General features: G+C 41.5%; 3 protein-coding genes across 7 annotated transcripts; 1 reads left to right on the top strand and 2 right to left on the bottom strand.

Moving 5' to 3' along the window:
- Positions 1-2,500: 2,500 nt before the first annotated feature.
- Positions 2,501-6,477, bottom strand: LOC112277652 (uncharacterized). Of its 3 annotated transcripts, none has more exons than XM_073531587.2 (7): positions 6,030-6,477; positions 5,616-5,724; positions 5,215-5,348; positions 5,020-5,097; positions 4,451-4,612; positions 4,069-4,209; positions 2,501-2,701 (listed from the first exon to the last, which is right to left on the bottom strand). In XM_073531587.2, the coding sequence occupies exons 1-6, from the start codon at positions 6,246-6,248 to the stop codon at positions 4,081-4,083; spliced, it is 831 nt and encodes a 276-aa protein (XP_073387688.1). In that variant the 5' UTR covers positions 6,249-6,477; the 3' UTR covers positions 2,501-2,701; positions 4,069-4,080. The 3 variants fall into 3 exon arrangements, with proteins under 3 accessions (XP_073387688.1, XP_073387686.1, XP_090104173.1); XM_073531585.2 differs by having other exon boundaries at positions 2,608-3,760; positions 6,030-6,476; XM_090248047.1 differs by having other exon boundaries at positions 2,608-4,209; positions 6,030-6,475.
- A 1,154-nt stretch (positions 6,478-7,631) lies between these two features.
- On the bottom strand, positions 7,632-9,694 carry LOC112277980 (uncharacterized). Its single transcript, XM_024510922.3, has 3 exons — positions 9,247-9,694; positions 8,748-9,024; positions 7,632-8,344 (listed from the first exon to the last, which is right to left on the bottom strand). Exons 1-3 carry the CDS (start codon positions 9,477-9,479, stop codon positions 8,075-8,077), a joined length of 780 nt encoding a protein of 259 aa, XP_024366690.1. The 5' UTR covers positions 9,480-9,694; the 3' UTR covers positions 7,632-8,074.
- A 513-nt stretch (positions 9,695-10,207) lies between these two features.
- On the top strand, positions 10,208-14,333 carry LOC112277978 (uncharacterized). 3 transcript variants are annotated; one of them, XM_090247982.1, is made up of 7 exons: positions 10,208-10,804; positions 11,110-11,218; positions 11,486-11,619; positions 11,737-11,814; positions 12,222-12,383; positions 12,625-12,765; positions 14,133-14,333. In XM_090247982.1, exons 1-6 carry the CDS (start codon positions 10,586-10,588, stop codon positions 12,751-12,753), a joined length of 831 nt encoding a protein of 276 aa, XP_090104108.1. In that variant the 5' UTR covers positions 10,208-10,585; the 3' UTR covers positions 12,754-12,765; positions 14,133-14,333. The 3 variants fall into 3 exon arrangements, with proteins under 3 accessions (XP_090104108.1, XP_090104106.1, XP_090104107.1); XM_090247981.1 differs by lacking the exon at positions 14,133-14,333 and adding an exon at positions 13,074-13,214 and having other exon boundaries at positions 10,455-10,804; XM_090247980.1 differs by having other exon boundaries at positions 10,251-10,804; positions 12,625-14,226.
- Positions 14,334-20,766: the final 6,433 nt, after the last annotated feature.

The following is a 20,766-nucleotide window of genomic DNA, read 5'->3' as shown; positions in this document are numbered from 1 at the left end:
TTTACAATGTTTGAGCTTTTAGTATACATACTAAACCTATGCACAAACTATAATTAATTGTTTTCTTGGATATATCATATCAACTTAAGTACTATTTTTTTAAATGCTTTTTAAGTAATAATTTCTAAAGTATCTAAGATATATTTTTTTATTATTTTTTTCTTTCTTCATCTTCAACCCTTATCTTTTTTATTTTTTTCATAATCAATCTATTATTATATAATTAAGATTTAAGAAATTGAAGGGAAAAAAAAATGATATTTAAACAAATTATAATGCTTGATTTTGGAATATCAACAAGGTGGCTAAGTTGGGACAAGGCAACCCAAGATATAGTAGTGGGATTGGAACAAAGGGGGTAGGGATGGCATGATAGGGCCAAAACATAGGGAGTGGGGTTGGGGTGGGGAGGTTGGAATGATGGATGGAAATGGAAGAATGTGAAATAGAAACAGAATTGGGGACATGGAACTTCTACAAAATCAATCATTTAGTAGGAAGAGAGGTGTGGCTTTAATAAGTCCTTATATATATATATATATATATATATATAATTTTTTCTTCATAGAAATTTCTAAAATTCTATTTGAAAGATAGATTAATTAGTGGAAGATATTAGATATTAAAGCAGAGAGAGGTTTTGCATAGTGACTTTTGACTTTTCTTCTCTCTTTCAACACACAATTTCTCTCCACTTCTAAACTTGCTTACTTCATCAACTCTTTCTTCTCATTCTTCTTTATTTCTCTCAACCATTTCTCATTTCTCCCAACATACTTTGTTTGATCAACAATATTCACAAGTCAAGTTTTTAGTAATGTTATACCTTTTTACAAGAAATTTAACCAACAAGTAATAACTATAAAAATGTGAGCATAAACAACTCCATTCTAAAATTTAACAAAAGACTTGGCCAAATGGACAAAACAACAATTTAGTTTGTTTAAAGTTGAATCTCAAGGTACTATTAAAAACATTCTAAAGAGAAGCAAATATGAGAATATGAAATATATTAGAAAAAAAATCTGCACATTTACTTTTTTTGAAATGGACATAGTTCTTACAAACTAAATGCTTCAATGCCAAGCTTATCTAGCAGCTTTATTAAGTGATTATGAAAATAAAAATAAAAATAAAAATAAAAAATTGGCATTCAATTAGGTGTTGACGAGGTCCATGAATTTTCCAATTATTTGCTATCCAAGTTCCTAAGTCATCACAATTTCAAAAAGTGACGTTGCTTAGCAAAAATGGTTTTGTTCACAATGCAACCATTGAACTAGAGTCGTTTGCACTACCAAAAAAGATAGCATTGTATGAACCATGAAAAACATATTATATGGACAAAAATGAACTCTTTTATTATATAACATTTAATAATACATGCCTAATGCCAAATTGAGATCCCAAAAAGAATAAAAATGAAATCTTAACTAGTTTTTATCACCATTGCATATGATTTTGATTAAAAAAAATATTTTTTTTATTTATTAGATATGCTCCAAAATTACAAACGTTTAATTAACAAAGCATTGAACAACTCAATTCTTATTCACAAATCATTCAAAAAGCTTAAATGATAAGAAAGGTTTTTTAAAAATTAATTACACAATTTTGAAGATATAACAAAAATGGCTTGAAAAAAATATTGCTTCTATTGGACAAAGCCTTATAAAAACCAAAGGGAATTTGGAGCTAACAAACATTCATTTATTGATGCTCTTAACACATGAACCATCGAAAATCTAATTCAAGGATGCTACAATTATTAGACAATTTAAAAGAAGATACCCATCATATCAACTTCAAGATGCAATCAATAAGCATAAACACCAAAAAATAGACATTAATAAAGTTGACAAGTTAATTGCCATGAAATTGACCAAAAGCAAGAATTAACATTTCTTAAGAAACAATTGCAAATTACTTATTCAACACAAAATTATACGAATTTACAAACTAATACAAAAATTTGGAGTTCAAAAAAAAGATTCAAGAAGATCAACTTCAATAAGAGCCTTGAGAAGCAAATAACAAGCTCCTGTAAGGCCAAAAGATGTCGATTTGATCACTCCAATGCAGGAAACACAAATTCCACAGAAAGAGACCTAAGACGAGGATTTTCTTGAACTTGCCTGTGTATAAAATGCTGAAAATGAACTAATCATTCATAATACCAAATCAAAAAAAGTCTTCATGGCTAAAGAAAACAAAATGGATTGCTTGCAAAGTATCATCCAAATGCTTGCTACGGCAAAAGTTTTTGAGCTTTGTAACTTTTCATAACTTAACATATTACAAAAAAAATAAAAAAATAAAACACACCTAACTCGATTCATACGCAACCTAACCACAACTCCAATTAATCCAAACTCCTCTTTTCGATTTCAATCTTCAATTAGAAAACTCTGTTCTCCTCATCAACTAAAATGATAACAAGAAAGAAAAACATATTTCAATCAACAATTTAACAAAAAGGTCCTCAAAAGACTAAACTCCCTTGAGAAACAACTTACTCAGCTACCACTTTATAATCCTTTCACTGTTTAAAAATTACAAATCACACAATGTTCATTTTCTACTCCAAAAAGCCCAAAGAAAATATCATGAGGTACAATGTAGCTTATCCTTGTGTTGCATTCATAGTATTACCTCCACAATATTTGTTGGATAAATCTCCAAAAGTGCTTCTCGAAAAAAACTAAAAAACCAACATGAAAAAGCGTCAAAAACACAACCAGATTCTACCTATATTTGACCCTTCAATCATTGCTACCATCAAGGCATGACTATACATATTTGGACTTGTAATACCAAATTCATATCGTCCATTCTCTCATCCATATCACAAAACCAATCCCCACAACCACCACAACAACAACATCAATGTTCCGCCGTGGACCGAAATCGCACAACGCTGCAACTCAAACCCCCTCCATCACAACTGCCACACAGCTTCTCAACACTATACTCGTCACAAGCTCAGCGTCACGTCCCAACCCCGTCACATACTCCACACAATACGACTCCCAATACCTACTCAAATGTGCCACCTCGGTGCACTATCATTCATTCATCATCACTTTCTTCTCGCACTCACCCACGTCTCCCCTTCGTCCATCAACTTCCAAATGACCATTACCGCACCCTTCATCTCGTCTTCGTCTTGCATTCATAACAGCCAACTGAAACCACACACTCCTCAATACCATCACATCATTCATCCCCCCCCCACCTCCTTCCACACTTCCGCTCTACCCTGCCCACCATCACTGCGTCCCTACTCTCACAGATTGCTCCCATATTGCCCCCCCACCCCCGCGCGACCTCCACTCCAACATGCACCGTCTCCGCGTTCTCACATACAACATCTCCAAAGCCCCGCCATTATGCTCTCATCCAAATCTTCCACTCCACGCTCTCATCTTCAACCTTCGCGTTTCCGCAATGCTTCTCTGCCCTCACCACATATCGGACGGAAATCCCACACACCCTCGTCCCGCTTCTGGGAACTTCTGTAACTGTCAACCTCCGTCCCTCGATTTACACTCCCACCACTTCTACCCTGCTGCTGCTTCTGCGACCACGTCATCGGGGCCGTCCAAGTCTCCTCGCTACAAGCCCTCCACCGGTTCCACCACGCGCTAACCGACCTCTCCGCCCACTTCCCACATTCCTTCCCACTCAGCCCTGTACCCATCTTAACTGTGCGTCCGCTGCCTCACTACCACACCGCCCCTCCCGGGTCCGCTTCTACTCTCTGCAGCCACCATTCTGCTGCACATGAACTCTACTCCAAACAAACCCTGACAGCTCACACAATGAAGCTTCGTCCAATGCGCACCTCACAACCCCGGCCCTATCCATCCATTTCACCTCTGCCCCTCCTCTCCCACAAACCTCACCACACACAACCCTCTAAATGTACACTGCCTCTCATTCGCCCAAACTGCGCACACGCCTGCCACGCATTCACAGTCTCCTACTCTTCCTATGTACGACGTCAACCTCGACACACGCTGTTCACAACGTCAAGCCACGCCACAACCAACCCCATGTTGCACTCACCCAACACCCATGTCAGACTGCTGGCTTCACGTCTTCCTCTTTCTCGGTCCGCTTGTACTCTGGCTTCAGCTCATACGTCCCTTGATTCGCGCCTCTTTTGTTGTAGATGCACAGGTCATTCAGTATTTCTTTCAGAAACGCCTGCACACACCACAACCACCACCAACTCATCTTGCATGCTTCTCTGTGTCACCCACTTCCCACCCATACCAACAAATCATCCACCTCCTTTCCCCACCGCTGCACGTCTGCACCTCTGCACATCGCTGCGCAACGGATCGCCCACCCGTCTTCCAGCGATCCGTCAACCATGTCATCGCCCACGCCGGATCTCGCTTCACTGCCCACGCACAACATCAACGCTTCTAAACCCCCCACTTACCACAGGCTGGTCCGTTTCCTCCACCAGATGCTTCAGCGCCCAGTTAGGTCGCTGCTCGAAAAGCTTGAACACGATCGCTTCCAGCTCCACTCTATCCCTCCGGATTCTTTTCCCTTCCGGAGCCTTCACGGCGCTGCTTATCGGTGCCTTCTTCTTGCTGTCCTGCAACCACATGGCCTTCATGTCAAACATCTCCCCATCCTACTCCCTCACCATGTCTCCGCAACGCTCCACTTCCACATCATACGTCAACTCGTTCCAAAAAACCCACGCCAACTCATATCCCCTGCAAACTACCACTTTCATCACCTACCCCAACAGCACTACAAACCAGCCCACACCCTTGTCATCACACCACCTCAAACTCGCATCTCATCTCATGCAACCACCAACCACACCCAATCTCATTCCTCAATCTCGCATGTCCACCCTCCGCCTCGCCTCTATCCCTTCTAAACCGCACCTCAAACCGTGTCACACCTACTCTCGCCTCCACTCCACTCCATTCTACTCCACTACAACCCTGCTCTTATACCCCACTCCACCACACCCGCCACGGGGACGCGCACCTTTCCAGTGAACGTCGATGTCGGCCAAGCATCGATGGGAGGCGGCCTCATAAACCCTCCGCGATCGTTCGATAGCACCTGAACACGCACACGCCATCCCGCTCAAAACGTCATCCACTCACCACCACGCACATGTCCGCATACAACCCCACCATCCCACTACGTCTCACTGCATCGGGACCGCACCAACCACACCTGTGTCGTCCTCGTTTTCACCATCGACTTGTTCAGCCGATCCCTGCACAGCTTACGATACTCATCATTGTTCCCGATGTTCGACGGCTTCATGTCGAATTTGTGCTCCACCTTGCCCTCCACCTTCAGTTTCCCTGCGACATATTGCAATGTGGATCACCAATGACCTGCATCAACCATTTAACCTTGACCACTTCAATGGACCTGCCCCCACAACTCCATCCTCGCTTGCCCGCACACACAACCACCGCCCCTCCCACCCATACATCCACATGCCTGCGTCTGTTTCCACACATCCGCCTTTCCAATCCTCACACCACCACATGCTGCTTCCTCATCCTCTGTTCATGCCAAATCGTCAACATTCCATGCCCCACCTTGCAAAACTATTGTGTCCTTACCTTGAGTCGTCTCAGAAAATATATGCATGGGCACTAGATCCTTCGTCACGTTCAGATTGTAGGACTTGTGCGGAGCCACCAGGTCTTTCTCCGGCAGGGTCATCATGAACTGCGCACACCAGCGTACCAACCCCTAATCACCACCCTGCCTCCCCCACCTCACCCACCGCACGTCGCGGCGACACAAATCCCCCGTCGCATCACTCCTCCAACCACCAAACACACAAAACACCGACAATTCATGCCGTCCCACCCGGACCAACCCCTACCGACCCTCGCAAAACCATCAACCACCGGCTCACTAAAACCTCATTGCCCATGCAACCCATTGCTCCAAAAACCCTCGCTGTCCCACTGCTCAAGCCCCCACAACCTCGCACTCCCAAACCACGCCAAATTCCTGCCCACACGTACCTCCACGCTGTCCGAGTTAGGGTTCAGAGGATCCATGGACATGGTCACCTTCGCCAGGACGGGTGCGCCATCCTGCTGCTTCAACCACTGGTGCCCGACCAGGGGAGGCACTTTCAGCAGCCATACAGACTTGTCGGCGCCGGTCGTGTCCAGCAGGTGCAAACCTCCAGGCCCTCCAAACACGCCCCCCTCACCGTCGTCCTTTCCAGTCCCCGCCATCGCTCCAACCCCAAACAGCTCGATCGACGCAGAATCACCAGGCCCGCCCCCGAAACCCAACCCCAGGGACCACGCCCAACCAACTCCCACCGCCACCACCTCTACACCACCAGACACAAATCAAGCGCACTCATGCGTAAATTTGGCCGATTCCAAACTCGAAACACATACACACACACAGTATGATGCATATCGCACAGTCCAAGTGCGCCGGGAGAACCGACGGGTATCTTCCGCATGGCCGAATGCGGGGCGGGCGATTGAGTCTGTTGTGTTTGAGTGGTCTTTAAGTTCTAAATATTTGATTTCCCATAATTTTCCTCTGTTTTTGTGTTTAGTCCTTGATCAATATTGCATATATCCGACATAAGATTCGGACTGCAGATTTGAAGTAAAATTGGCAAAACTACCGGTGCAATTACAGTTGTCGAATTCAGACAGAACAGTAAATAAATTAAACATAGAAACATACTTAAACCATTCTTGTAATATAAGTTTAGTAATTTATCTTTCTTTATTTGATTATCAAAATAAAATCAATTTCACACCATTATTAATAATAGAGTTTAAATGTATAGAAAAGACGGAAACAAAAACAGCCTCACTGAATATACTACATTTAAGAATCTTCCAAAATTCACTTTTTGAAAGTGTTATGTTTTTATTTTAGATGAAATATTATGAAACGTAAGGTTTTGTAGAAATTGAATTGTTTTTTAAAATTCTTCTTGAGAGGTCTGTGATTATCTGCACCAATTTCAAAGCGGTGCTAATTTATTTGGTAGCATAATAAATAAAGATCATGTTGTTGAAGAAAATATCAGATACTGCGATTTAACATGTAGTTTTATTTACTTTTTATTGGAATTGAAATTATACCTTTAGTTCCAGTCATTGTTGAAATTAGAAGATAATTAGTAAAATAGCAGAGAATTTAAGAAAGATATGTGTAGTTTCAGTATAAACACCAAGGACATACGCTATCATGGGGGATTTAGAGATTCGTTTTTATTATTTTCTTTACATGTTTTTGTGTGGATTTAAATTCCCTTATTCCTAATTATTTTCTATGCTTGTGTCTCTTACATGTCATGTGTAAAACTAGTTATAATAGATACTTTGACATTTCGCAATGGTAATAAATTTCTAGTGCCAAGACCAATCTCCAAGTCAAAAATTAATTAGTTGTAGCAAGCAGAACTACTTTCTCTTGAGAACGTAATGTTTAAGGAAGTTATGCAACGAATCGCTGTTCACTTCATGCGTGTGGAAGTGGATAAATGGATAGTCGTCGTTAAACATGGCAATATGGCTCAGTTGGATGTTTTGAATGGGAGACTCGAAGAGAAAAGGTGAGCAGGTTCCAGTTCCAAGGAAGAGAAATAAAAAATTTAGATCTTTATTCGTTGAGTGCGTATCATTCTTGCGCAGAGGCCATGTTGAATTACCCCACATCGTTCCTGTATTATCAGATGTCTGCGAAGAGATTATTGTGAGGGATTCTACGACTGAATATGCCTTTGCATATTCTGTCCGCCATCTTTCATGGGCTTCATGCCCCGCTCCCCCTGCACACATCTCATCGTCGTGTGCTGAAACCCTCCTCGCTCCACAAACTCGCACACCAAATTCAGACACTTGCTAATCTTCAAGGAACGCTCCATCGTGCCCCTCTTCGCCCATCCAAAATCACAGACATGGGCACCAACGCAAGCATTCTCACAGCTGTGCCAACGCTGGCTCTCTCTCACTTTGTTTGAGGTCTTCTGCATGCCCTTGCCAATGCGCTGGCTACTTCAACACACGCTGCATCAATTGCGCACCCACTACGAGGTGAAGGTGAACCTGGCTGTCATGCTGGCGTAGCAATCCGAAGGCAGCATCAAGACTCGGTCCATGAAGAAGTCGCCTATTGGCGCAAGACGACCCACCCCAACCAACCGGCAATTTCCGTCCGCATCCAGCCGGCTTCCCGCCCCCCCTCGGAACTCACCGTACGTGGTCTCTGTCGTCAACACCGTATCCACCACCAGAGGCGGTGGCTCGTAAAATCGCGTAGCCGAGAAGTAGAACCTCGACTGGAATCTCAGCTCTATCTGTTCAGCCATGTCACGACGGTGGGATTGGAATTAGATCTCACCCTGTCCCTCATGCACGGATCCTACAGACCAAATGGTCGATCTTCCAATACCCGTTCCGAAGCATCCAGTTACATGAACTGAGACAGGCAGGTGGAGGCAAGACTTGAACAAGTTCGAGATGCGCAGCACGTAGTTCGTCAATACCAGTGAGTCGGCCACCTCTCCTTGCTATGCCAACCTCGATCCTCGCGAAAAGATTGAATCAAACGAAAACATTCACGGGTGGGAGAGAAAAGTGCCTGCTCTGATCAGTTGGCCGCTCTGGCCACATTCCCCACCCGCCAAAGGGGCCGAACCGTGGCGTCGAGGTCCAACCGAAGTCACAAAAAGTGAGACCTGGAAGCAAACAGATGCTCACCTTGCCGATGTCGCGATCCACGGTGCCTTCTAAAGAGTCTGTGACGATTTCGATCCTGATAGGTGGGGGGATGGGAACACCCAGGAGAGTGGCCGTGCGGAAGCTAACATCCGGGATGTGGAGCTCCGCTGCATCGAAATGCACGCGCCAACGGCCGTCCGACAACTTCACGGCCTTGCCACTACCGCCACCCCCCTCTGCGTCGTAGACAAAGTCCGGGTATCGGGACACTCCGAGCCCGCATCCTTTGGTCGTGCGCAACTCCACGCTGCATTCTCTGCACGATCCACATCCACGGAGGTCATCCACGAATGGGGTTTTGAAAGGGGTTATGAAAGGAGCGCATTGCCGTAAAAAAAATCACAATCACGGAAACCGAAAAGTCAACAGAGTATCAGAAGTACGACGACACCACCGACAGCGGCAGCACAATCCGATTAGACTCTCGAGTGTGCGGGCATGGGCAAACAGTTGGGAAGGCGAAAGGGATTATGCTCACGTGCAATCCTCTGCTGCGATGGGCGATGATGCAACCGAGGGAACTCGCGGCGCCACCAGTCCTGCCCACCTTTTGGCGCTCGTCGCACCTGGGAATCTAGCTCTCTGTCTTACGCACTCCCCATAGCTCACTCTCCGATGCCGATCAGCTAGGTGAGCGTTTTTGGAAGCGAGGTTCGACATGCCAGATCCCCGAGCGACAAAATCGGTGGGTAGTTTGAAAACCGAGGCCATGGCAACTAAGATAAAACTTGTTGCTGCCGATTGGGGATGCTTGTAAGATGGGCGCCAGTTTGCGTCGGTCGTTCAATGGAGCTGCCGCGCGACTGATAACATCTGAAAACGCATATATCTCGTTCTTCCTTGTGCTCCTATATTCTGACCCAATTGCAACCAGGCGTGAACAATACGTATCCTCTGCTCTCGTGTTGAGGAACAGGCACGCAGGCAAGCACCCGAGTGCCGATCTCAACACACCCACAGCCTCCAAATTCTCCGAGAAGAAACACTGCGTCAACGCGGTTCGGTTATAGGAACCGTGCCAGTCACCACCTGCTCCACAACTTCGCGATTCCGACGTTGATGTCAGGTGCGACCAAGCACCTGTCACCGAAACTTTCTGCCAGTGACTGCAGACCTCTCGAGCACATCAGAGAGGCGCAGCTATCGCACCTAAAATGTACTAACGACTTCGCATCACAGCGACGAATGCGGAAGCAGGGACCCAGAAGGAGGGGAGACCTGGACATTCCAAGTTGTGGGCAGGATTTCGCCGATCACGCTACCGGGCCCTCGCCACATTCGCTGACGATGATGCGGTAGTGCCACTTGGGCCTGCAACATCATCCCTGCTTTGGTTCTGCGATATATTCCCCTTCAAGCCTTTAAAAACGCGCGGAAGTCCACTGTAGGCACTCATATAGGATCCACTACAATCTTTCGTATATCTGCTAGTTTTATATAGGTAACTTTCGCCTAGTGAGGGATCCGACCCCCTGGATCCCTTCCCTGGTTCCGAGCTGTGCACGTCGAGGGACAGTGAGATGCTTCGAAGAGAGGCAGAAAGTTCTCATTGGAGGGAGAGAGGTAGGGGGCACCAGTCGAGAGAGATGCTTCTAGACTGAAGGGAAAGGTCGTCAGCTCATCGGGAGCTGCGAAGTCCTCGATCAACCAATCCCCCGGTTTCTCCCCGAGTCCCTCCTGCCACATATCAGCCTTGATTTGTGTCTGGTGGTGTAGAGGTGGTGGCGGTGGGAGTTGGTTGGGCGTGGTCCCTGGGGTTGGGTTTCGGGGGCGGGCCTGGTGATTCTGCGTCGATCGAGCTGTTTGGGGTTGGAGCGATGGCGGGGACTGGAAAGGACGACGGTGAGGGGGGCGTGTTTGGAGGGCCTGGAGGTTTGCACCTGCTGGACACGACCGGCGCCGACAAGTCTGTATGGCTGCTGAAAGTGCCTCCCCTGGTCGGGCACCAGTGGTTGAAGCAGCAGGATGGCGCACCCGTCCTGGCGAAGGTGACCATGTCCATGGATCCTCTGAACCCTAACTCGGACAGCGTGGAGGTACGTGTGGGCAGGAATTTGGCGTGGTTTGGGAGTGCGAGGTTGTGGGGGCTTGAGCAGTGGGACAGCGAGGGTTTTTGGAGCAATGGGTTGCATGGGCAATGAGGTTTTAGTGAGCCGGTGGTTGATGGTTTTGCGAGGGTCGGTAGGGGTTGGTCCGGGTGGGACGGCATGAATTGTCGGTGTTTTGTGTGTTTGGTGGTTGGAGGAGTGATGCGACGGGGGATTTGTGTCGCCGCGACGTGCGGTGGGTGAGGTGGGGGAGGCAGGGTGGTGATTAGGGGTTGGTACGCTGGTGTGCGCAGTTCATGATGACCCTGCCGGAGAAAGACCTGGTGGCTCCGCACAAGTCCTACAATCTGAACGTGACGAAGGATCTAGTGCCCATGCATATATTTTCTGAGACGACTCAAGGTAAGGACACAATAGTTTTGCAAGGTGGGGCATGGAATGTTGACGATTTGGCATGAACAGAGGATGAGGAAGCAGCATGTGGTGGTGTGAGGATTGGAAAGGCGGATGTGTGGAAACAGACGCAGGCATGTGGATGTATGGGTGGGAGGGGCGGTGGTTGTGTGTGCGGGCAAGCGAGGATGGAGTTGTGGGGGCAGGTCCATTGAAGTGGTCAAGGTTAAATGGTTGATGCAGGTCATTGGTGATCCACATTGCAATATGTCGCAGGGAAACTGAAGGTGGAGGGCAAGGTGGAGCACAAATTCGACATGAAGCCGTCGAACATCGGGAACAATGATGAGTATCGTAAGCTGTGCAGGGATCGGCTGAACAAGTCGATGGTGAAAACGAGGACGACACAGGTGTGGTTGGTGCGGTCCCGATGCAGTGAGACGTAGTGGGATGGTGGGGTTGTATGCGGACATGTGCGTGGTGGTGAGTGGATGACGTTTTGAGCGGGATGGCGTGTGCGTGTTCAGGTGCTATCGAACGATCGCGGAGGGTTTATGAGGCCGCCTCCCATCGATGCTTGGCCGACATCGACGTTCACTGGAAAGGTGCGCGTCCCCGTGGCGGGTGTGGTGGAGTGGGGTATAAGAGCAGGGTTGTAGTGGAGTAGAATGGAGTGGAGTGGAGGCGAGAGTAGGTGTGACACGGTTTGAGGTGCGGTTTAGAAGGGATAGAGGCGAGGCGGAGGGTGGACATGCGAGATTGAGGAATGAGATTGGGTGTGGTTGGTGGTTGCATGAGATGAGATGCGAGTTTGAGGTGGTGTGATGACAAGGGTGTGGGCTGGTTTGTAGTGCTGTTGGGGTAGGTGATGAAAGTGGTAGTTTGCAGGGGATATGAGTTGGCGTGGGTTTTTTGGAACGAGTTGACGTATGATGTGGAAGTGGAGCGTTGCGGAGACATGGTGAGGGAGTAGGATGGGGAGATGTTTGACATGAAGGCCATGTGGTTGCAGGACAGCAAGAAGAAGGCACCGATAAGCAGCGCCGTGAAGGCTCCGGAAGGGAAAAGAATCCGGAGGGATAGAGTGGAGCTGGAAGCGATCGTGTTCAAGCTTTTCGAGCAGCGACCTAACTGGGCGCTGAAGCATCTGGTGGAGGAAACGGACCAGCCTGTGGTAAGTGGGGGGTTTAGAAGCGTTGATGTTGTGCGTGGGCAGTGAAGCGAGATCCGGCGTGGGCGATGACATGGTTGACGGATCGCTGGAAGACGGGTGGGCGATCCGTTGCGCAGCGATGTGCAGAGGTGCAGACGTGCAGCGGTGGGGAAAGGAGGTGGATGATTTGTTGGTATGGGTGGGAAGTGGGTGACACAGAGAAGCATGCAAGATGAGTTGGTGGTGGTTGTGGTGTGTGCAGGCGTTTCTGAAAGAAATACTGAATGACCTGTGCATCTACAACAAAAGAGGCGCGAATCAAGGGACGTATGAGCTGAAGCCAGAGTACAAGCGGACCGAGAAAGAGGAAGACGTGAAGCCAGCAGTCTGACATGGGTGTTGGGTGAGTGCAACATGGGGTTGGTTGTGGCGTGGCTTGACGTTGTGAACAGCGTGTGTCGAGGTTGACGTCGTACATAGGAAGAGTAGGAGACTGTGAATGCGTGGCAGGCGTGTGCGCAGTTTGGGCGAATGAGAGGCAGTGTACATTTAGAGGGTTGTGTGTGGTGAGGTTTGTGGGAGAGGAGGGGCAGAGGTGAAATGGATGGATAGGGCCGGGGTTGTGAGGTGCGCATTGGACGAAGCTTCATTGTGTGAGCTGTCAGGGTTTGTTTGGAGTAGAGTTCATGTGCAGCAGAATGGTGGCTGCAGAGAGTAGAAGCGGACCCGGGAGGGGCGGTGTGGTAGTGAGGCAGCGGACGCACAGTTAAGATGGGTACAGGGCTGAGTGGGAAGGAATGTGGGAAGTGGGCGGAGAGGTCGGTTAGCGCGTGGTGGAACCGGTGGAGGGCTTGTAGCGAGGAGACTTGGACGGCCCCGATGACGTGGTCGCAGAAGCAGCAGCAGGGTAGAAGTGGTGGGAGTGTAAATCGAGGGACGGAGGTTGACAGTTACAGAAGTTCCCAGAAGCGGGACGAGGGTGTGTGGGATTTCCGTCCGATATGTGGTGAGGGCAGAGAAGCATTGCGGAAACGCGAAGGTTGAAGATGAGAGCGTGGAGTGGAAGATTTGGATGAGAGCATAATGGCGGGGCTTTGGAGATGTTGTATGTGAGAACGCGGAGACGGTGCATGTTGGAGTGGAGGTCGCGCGGGGGTGGGGGGGCAATATGGGAGCAATCTGTGAGAGTAGGGACGCAGTGATGGTGGGCAGGGTAGAGCGGAAGTGTGGAAGGAGGTGGGGGGGGGATGAATGATGTGATGGTATTGAGGAGTGTGTGGTTTCAGTTGGCTGTTATGAATGCAAGACGAAGACGAGATGAAGGGTGCGGTAATGGTCATTTGGAAGTTGATGGACGAAGGGGAGACGTGGGTGAGTGCGAGAAGAAAGTGATGATGAATGAATGATAGTGCACCGAGGTGGCACATTTGAGTAGGTATTGGGAGTCGTATTGTGTGGAGTATGTGACGGGGTTGGGACGTGACGCTGAGCTTGTGACGAGTATAGTGTTGAGAAGCTGTGTGGCAGTTGTGATGGAGGGGGTTTGAGTTGCAGCGTTGTGCGATTTCGGTCCACGGCGGAACATTGATGTTGTTGTTGTGGTGGTTGTGGGGATTGGTTTTGTGATATGGATGAGAGAATGGACGATATGAATTTGGTATTACAAGTCCAAATATGTATAGTCATGCCTTGATGGTAGCAATGATTGAAGGGTCAAATATAGGTAGAATCTGGTTGTGTTTTTGACGCTTTTTCATGTTGGTTTTTTAGTTTTTTTCGAGAAGCACTTTTGGAGATTTATCCAACAAATATTGTGGAGGTAATACTATGAATGCAACACAAGGATAAGCTACATTGTACCTCATGATATTTTCTTTGGGCTTTTTGGAGTAGAAAATGAACATTGTGTGATTTGTAATTTTTAAACAGTGAAAGGATTATAAAGTGGTAGCTGAGTAAGTTGTTTCTCAAGGGAGTTTAGTCTTTTGAGGACCTTTTTGTTAAATTGTTGATTGAAATATGTTTTTCTTTCTTGTTATCATTACAGTTGATATAGAATATCTAAAATTTTTAAATATAGAATAAGTTTGATTAGATAAGGTTGAATTTTTCGAGACTTGGTTAGTTTTAGTGTTGAATATGTTAGTTTTGATTTTGGTTTGATAGTTTTTGTAGTTTTTTCTTATATTGAAATGAATAATTTAGTGGAGTTTATTTTTATTTGTAACTGAAGTGATAAGGCACGTTAAGATATATTTATTGAATGTGATTATATTATTTGATGGTTATAAAGTTGAATACATTTCTTTTAGCATGAATTTAAGATATAGATGATAGTTTTTCATAGGTCTACCAAAGATTTGTTTTGCAGTGTTAAGTGGTTTTTCCTTTTTCTTTGTTTTCTTTGTTTTCTTTGTTTTCTTTGTTCTTTTGTTCTTTTTTGAAAGTTTCTCCACCTCAGCAAGAGATTTGGGCTTAAAAATTTATGAGTAATTGTGATTGTTACGATAGATTTGAATTTGCATCAATAACATTGGATGTCAATTATTGTGTAGTCATGTTTGTATTTTCTTGTTTAATATTTAAGAAGCTTAATTTTTCTATGATTGAGAATTTAGCTGAAGTATTTGTTTGGATCATCTCAGAAATTATTTGGTAGCACATTATGATAGTCTTATGGACATTATTTGAAGTAATTAATTGAGAACCACTAATATGTTTATTAGGCATCAAATGAATATTTTCATATAAATGGAGTAATATTCTTAATACATGGTTGGTAAAATGTTGAGCTTTTAAGTTAAGGTTCACTTCAGGTATTTTATATTTAAAAATGAATTAATGAAAAATTAAATATCTATCTAAATAAGATAAAGTCTTGGTATAAATGTGATCAAATTTTAAATTAGTAAACTTAACAAGCACAAACTTTAGATAACTTCTATGTTTTGATAAGAAAACAAAGTATGTTTATAAATGATATATATATATATATATATATATATATATATCTTTAATTTAATTTTACTTTTCTATTGTAACATTGCTTTGTTTTTTAGAAAATAGAAATGATCAAGATAATAAACATTGTTTTTGTGCAAAAAATAACTTTTTGTAGAAAAGGACTATGAGTAAATTATGGTACATTAAATGGTCAAAAAATTGTTGAGATAGAAGGTCAACATCAAGGATATTAAAAGCCAAATGATCTCTCAAATGTTTTAGGTAGTTATAAAAAGAGGAGGTATTAGAATGACAAATTAAAGATTCTTTATTTTTATTTTTTTTTGTCATGTGTGCCTAATTAATTATAAGGAGGTATTTTATAATATTTATGGAAAGTTTGTATAAAATAAGGCAACATTAGATGCATAAGATAAGATTGCATGCTAATAATAGTACTGTATAAAGTAAGATAAATTTCTTTTTATGACACAAAATATGAGATTGTATACATAATATGAAAATACATACTAAAGATGGAGTTGTTTAAATTAACATTCGATCTAATTTAACATAAACATATTAATCAAGGTTTTTAATATTAAAAACTCCTCTAGAAGATTTACTACTATTATGTTATGTAGTGTGTATTAGTTGGCACAAAACATTGAAGAAGATTTTGCAACCAATTTGAGTGTAGTTTTCATATAGTGGAACTTCCTCTAGTCTAGGGACTCAAAAGCTTTACCTCAGTTGTTTATGGGTTTGAATCACAAAGATCAAAAAGAAGTCAGGCATTTAATATTGCGTTTGATTCTTGTATATCCCTAGTGTGATTCATCCATGTGCACTTTATTGAAATGTGGGTCTGAGAAGCCTGTAAAGAGTGCGCAGCGAATGCATATTCAGACTTGAATCCCTGTCGTTGGTGTGTGACATGTTTCAAAACCTGCCTGACTGTTTTTTCAGGTACTTCATAGGCTCACGGATAGTACTGAACCTTCCGAGTAGATGATTGCTTCTGTGAAGAAGCTTTATGATGTTGAATTTCAGCTAAATCCAGTGTGAGAAACATAGAATGAAAGCATTATCAATTTTTATTTTTATTTTTTATATTTTTTTCACACTGGATTGAATGCACGAGTTTTCCAGGCTTGTTCCCTCTTAGTTCAATGAAATTATGATTTTGATGCTTGTTACTATCACGTTTACCCAGATCATGAGGCACAAAGTGAATTGGGTTTGTTTTGTGAACTGGCACAGAATGCAACCAACCTACGTTCTACTCGTGCTTTACATGCTGTAACATCGCTCTGCTGCATGCAAGTAACATGAGAGCGGAGAGCTCCTGGTAGATGTATTTCGTTTTTGCTTATGCACTGGTGATGAGAATAACCAGATGTTGTTGTTGTTTTTGTATTTATTTTTGTTGGTTTTTACTTAGCTGAGATGGTCTTGGTTAACTGTGCTTGGCAGTCACCTGGTTCAAACCAATTGGGGTGGGAGATTTTAAGTATTTATTTATATATTTATTTTTCTGTTATGGTTGGGTAGATTATGTTGGTCTTGGGTGATGTGAAAAATAAAGGTTAAATCAATTATGTTGTGCTTGAAGATATATTCCACTCTAACAAAGGTGGAGTATTAATTGTGACAATATCAAATTAAAAGGTGGTAAAGCAGTGTCCCGTGAATATTCATAAAGTAGATATTAAAAAACTTAAGTAAGATGTAAGTTTAAAGTTTTTTTATTATTCCTACTTATAGGAACAATGATAAGTTGTCTAAAGAATTTTTAAAATTTTAAAGGAAGAAGAGATTTGAGTGAAATTATTATAGTGATTACAAGCTTTGAGGTAGCTGAACCACAAGCTTTGATGAGTTGAAACTTTGGTAAAGAATAAGTTTTTTGACATATGTTTGTTTTTTTTGTTTTTTGGGTTTTTTGGGTTTTTTGGGTTTTTTTTTTTTTTTTTTTTTGATGTATAACATGTTGGTACATTGAAAGAAAGATTAATATAAGTATAGATTCATGTCAAGATTGATTTCATAATTAAATATGCAAGCATTATTTTAGATATGTTAAATCATCAATAAATGATAAAAATAGACAAATATGGACTAATAGAAATACATGATTAATGTCAAGATATGAATTTTTGAATTTTTGAAAAAAAATGAATGAAAAGGCATTCAAATTTAAAACATGAAGTAGTGCCAATCTATAGATTCACAAGGGAATAAAATATTTTTAATTTAAATTAAAATTACATGTGCAGTATTAATATTGATAACAAAAATAAATAATTAAAGTTAAAAATTTGATTATGGAATATTTTAATATCCATTGGAATTTGATTTGTACTTTTTATGTTATAACAAGAGGTAATTTAGTATTTTTATAATTTTTTACTACTTAAAATAATTAAATACTAAAAATCCTAACTGATTTTATTTCTTTTTTAATTTTATAAAGAAATAAAATAAATTATATATTACATAAAATCAACATAATATTTTTATAAGTTTTCTAAAAATAAAATAAAAATGTTTTAATTTAGAATAATTAAAAAATTAAAAATACATGTATATTTGATTAAATAATTTGATAAGTTAAATTTTACTTTTAAAGAATGTATTTTATATAATTTAAAACATCAAAAATTAAAGGAGTTACAAAAAATAAAGATTTTTAGATCACAATTAAAGAATTAATAGTAATTAAAATATTATATATATATATATATATATTAATTTTTTTAAAAATAAATATAATAATAATATATACTAAAAATAATTCTTAAAAAATATATTTTAAAATTATGTTGATTTAAAAATTACCATAAGAAAATAAATAGAATATCTTTGATCTTTAAAAAGAACAATTTGAAACTTTTAATATTTTTGATAAGCTTGCTAAATAAACTAGCTAACCTTTTATATTTGAAAGAACTTGATATTTTATTTTTTTTAAGCTTGATAAGCTTTCCAATTAAATAGGTTAAAATTTCTTATTTGAATAAAATATACTTTTTAGAATTTTTAAACTTATTAAGTTTTTCAAATAAGTTGAAAAATCTTTTTTTAGATTAAATTAATTTTTTAATTTATTAAATTTACCAAATAAGTTGATAAATCTTTTTTGGATTAAATTAATTTTTTAATTTATTAAATTTATATAATATTATTAGAAAATTTAAAAATTATTTCTTAATTTTAGAAAGTCAATCTTTAAATTTTATAGACTTAATAAGATTGCCAAATGATTTATAAGATCTTTGGTATTTTTTTTAAAATAATTTATAAATCTACATTTGAAATGGTTCTTATGGCCAACAAGCTTATTAATTGATATTATAAATAAATATATTTAAAAATAATTTATTTATCAAGTTGCTCAAATTTGATAAGCTTGCTATATAATATAATAAATTCTTCTTCTTTAGAATCATTTTATTTGTCAAGTTCTTCAAGTTTATCAAATTAGTCAAATATACTTAGTATATATGCAAACATATTGGATTTGAAGTTAATGGAAGAAGTTGGTGGATTAGACCTTGTATGCTCTAATTTAGAATCCATAATTTATTTTCTAATGCTCCCTACTATTATAGATACAACCAACTCAAAGAAACACAATGTGGGCCTTATAGTGAATTTTTTAAATCATTAATGCTAACCTCAAAGGCATATATGAGCATTCTATAACAAATCAAAAATTGAAATCTTGAACAAGAAAGAAAGAAAGAACAAGCACAAATTTGAAGAGAAGACTCAAAACATAAATGATTAGTAGATCTAGAAGAAATGAGGATTTTAAGAGAAGCTCACCAAGTTGCAAAGGCAAAAGAATAGGCCTACAAGGCTTTTGAGCAAAGAGTTGTTATAAAAGAGCATACCTGCAAGGTACTTAAGCGAGACACTTTGGCAAAAGAATGTGCCTTCAAGGTGCTTGAGTGAAAAGCCTCACAATTAGTTGTGCACAAAGCAATTGCATGTACAAAGGAGATACAATATTAAAATTTGTAGACACAACAAGAGTCATTGTGCCTAGCTCATCTAGTCTTGTAAGCCAAGTCTTTTGCTTTGCAACTTATGGGAGGGTGATGAAGATCATTGGAGCAATCTGGCATCAAAATTCATGTATGGAGTATAAGAGAATTTTGGCCCAAGTTAATACTATAAGGAGATTTGAGGTTGCAATTTAGCACTGCAGGGGTATTGTTGGCCCTACTAACATTGCAAAGCGGTCCTATGAGGGGATTGTTGGTGCTGAGATTCCAACATGGAGTGCAAAGAGGCAATATAATTTGGAGCCTCCTAATCAATACACATGGATGTTAGAATTGCAACTTGTGAGCAACCTTTATTTTTTGTTTGGAGGTTTGTTTTAGAACTATGTTAATCCTATACAATCTATGTTGCAATTGTAGCAATCGCCCATCCACAAAAACCTCACAAATATGCAATATATTTTGATACCTTACTTATGTCTTATACAACTTTATGGTGGAAAGAAATTTTAAAAAAGTTGTTAGAAGTAGATTAAAAGATGTGTGAAATATTGGTTGGAGATGAGCGGAAACAAGGAAGAATAGTGGCAAAAATTCAACTCAAACATGATGGATTACTTATGACTATATGTTTGCATTTTTGTGGCATTATCCACACATTTATATTTGTAGGTAGTACAAAATTAGATGAAGTTTGGTAACATTATTAGGTGCCACACAACACAATTTTATAAAAGTTGGATTCTTGGTTTTGTAATCTACCACCAGTTGGAATTAGATTGGCCTAAATGTTGGAAATGGATCCAAGAGAATCTTTAGCAAAATCATTTATATAAATTCTATTTTTGGATCAATTTTTTTGAAAACACTTAAAATCCTCTTGATTTCAATTTTCCTACATGGAGTTTTTTTTTTTTTTTTTTTTTTTTTCCATTTTTACACCTATTGGATATATGCTGAAATGCTTAAGTTATTGGAAATGGGTTGTCTACTGTACATGCACACAGAGCATTTAATAATAAAACATGAAAATAAAACTTGTAACTCAACTTCTGATAGAGGAGTTGGCATAGGCAAGGGGAGCAGTGGTGGAAATAGGCCTTGTGGGCACTGTGGAGTGAGTCATCCAGACCTGAACAATTGAGCAACGCCGACAAAAGAGTGAGAGAGAGAAAAAGGAAAAGAGGCAAAAAATAACCACTTCTGAGAGGCGCCGACAACAAACAACAGGAAAGGAACGAAGGAAGGATGGCCTTCGTAGCGCGCGACGAGCCTCGTTGGTCTTCCACCCACGACGCGACGCGAGTTGTGGTTGCTGGCTCGATGGCCGTGCCTTGTTCCTTCCTTCAACGCCGCTATATCGCTCAATCTGCGCTCCCGCTGCGGCGCAGCACCTCCATCGCATGCCCGCTCGATCGAACGTGCACTCCCCTCCCCCCCTCTAGCAA

The sequence above is a fragment of the Physcomitrium patens genome, chromosome 26, assembly GCF_059467195.1.
Source record: "Physcomitrium patens ecotype Gransden chromosome 26, ASM5946719v1, whole genome shotgun sequence".
Lineage (NCBI taxonomy): Eukaryota > Viridiplantae > Streptophyta > Bryopsida > Funariales > Funariaceae > Physcomitrium > Physcomitrium patens.
The sequence above is the reverse complement of the archived record's forward strand: the minus strand, read 5'-3'. Positions and strand labels throughout refer to the sequence as shown.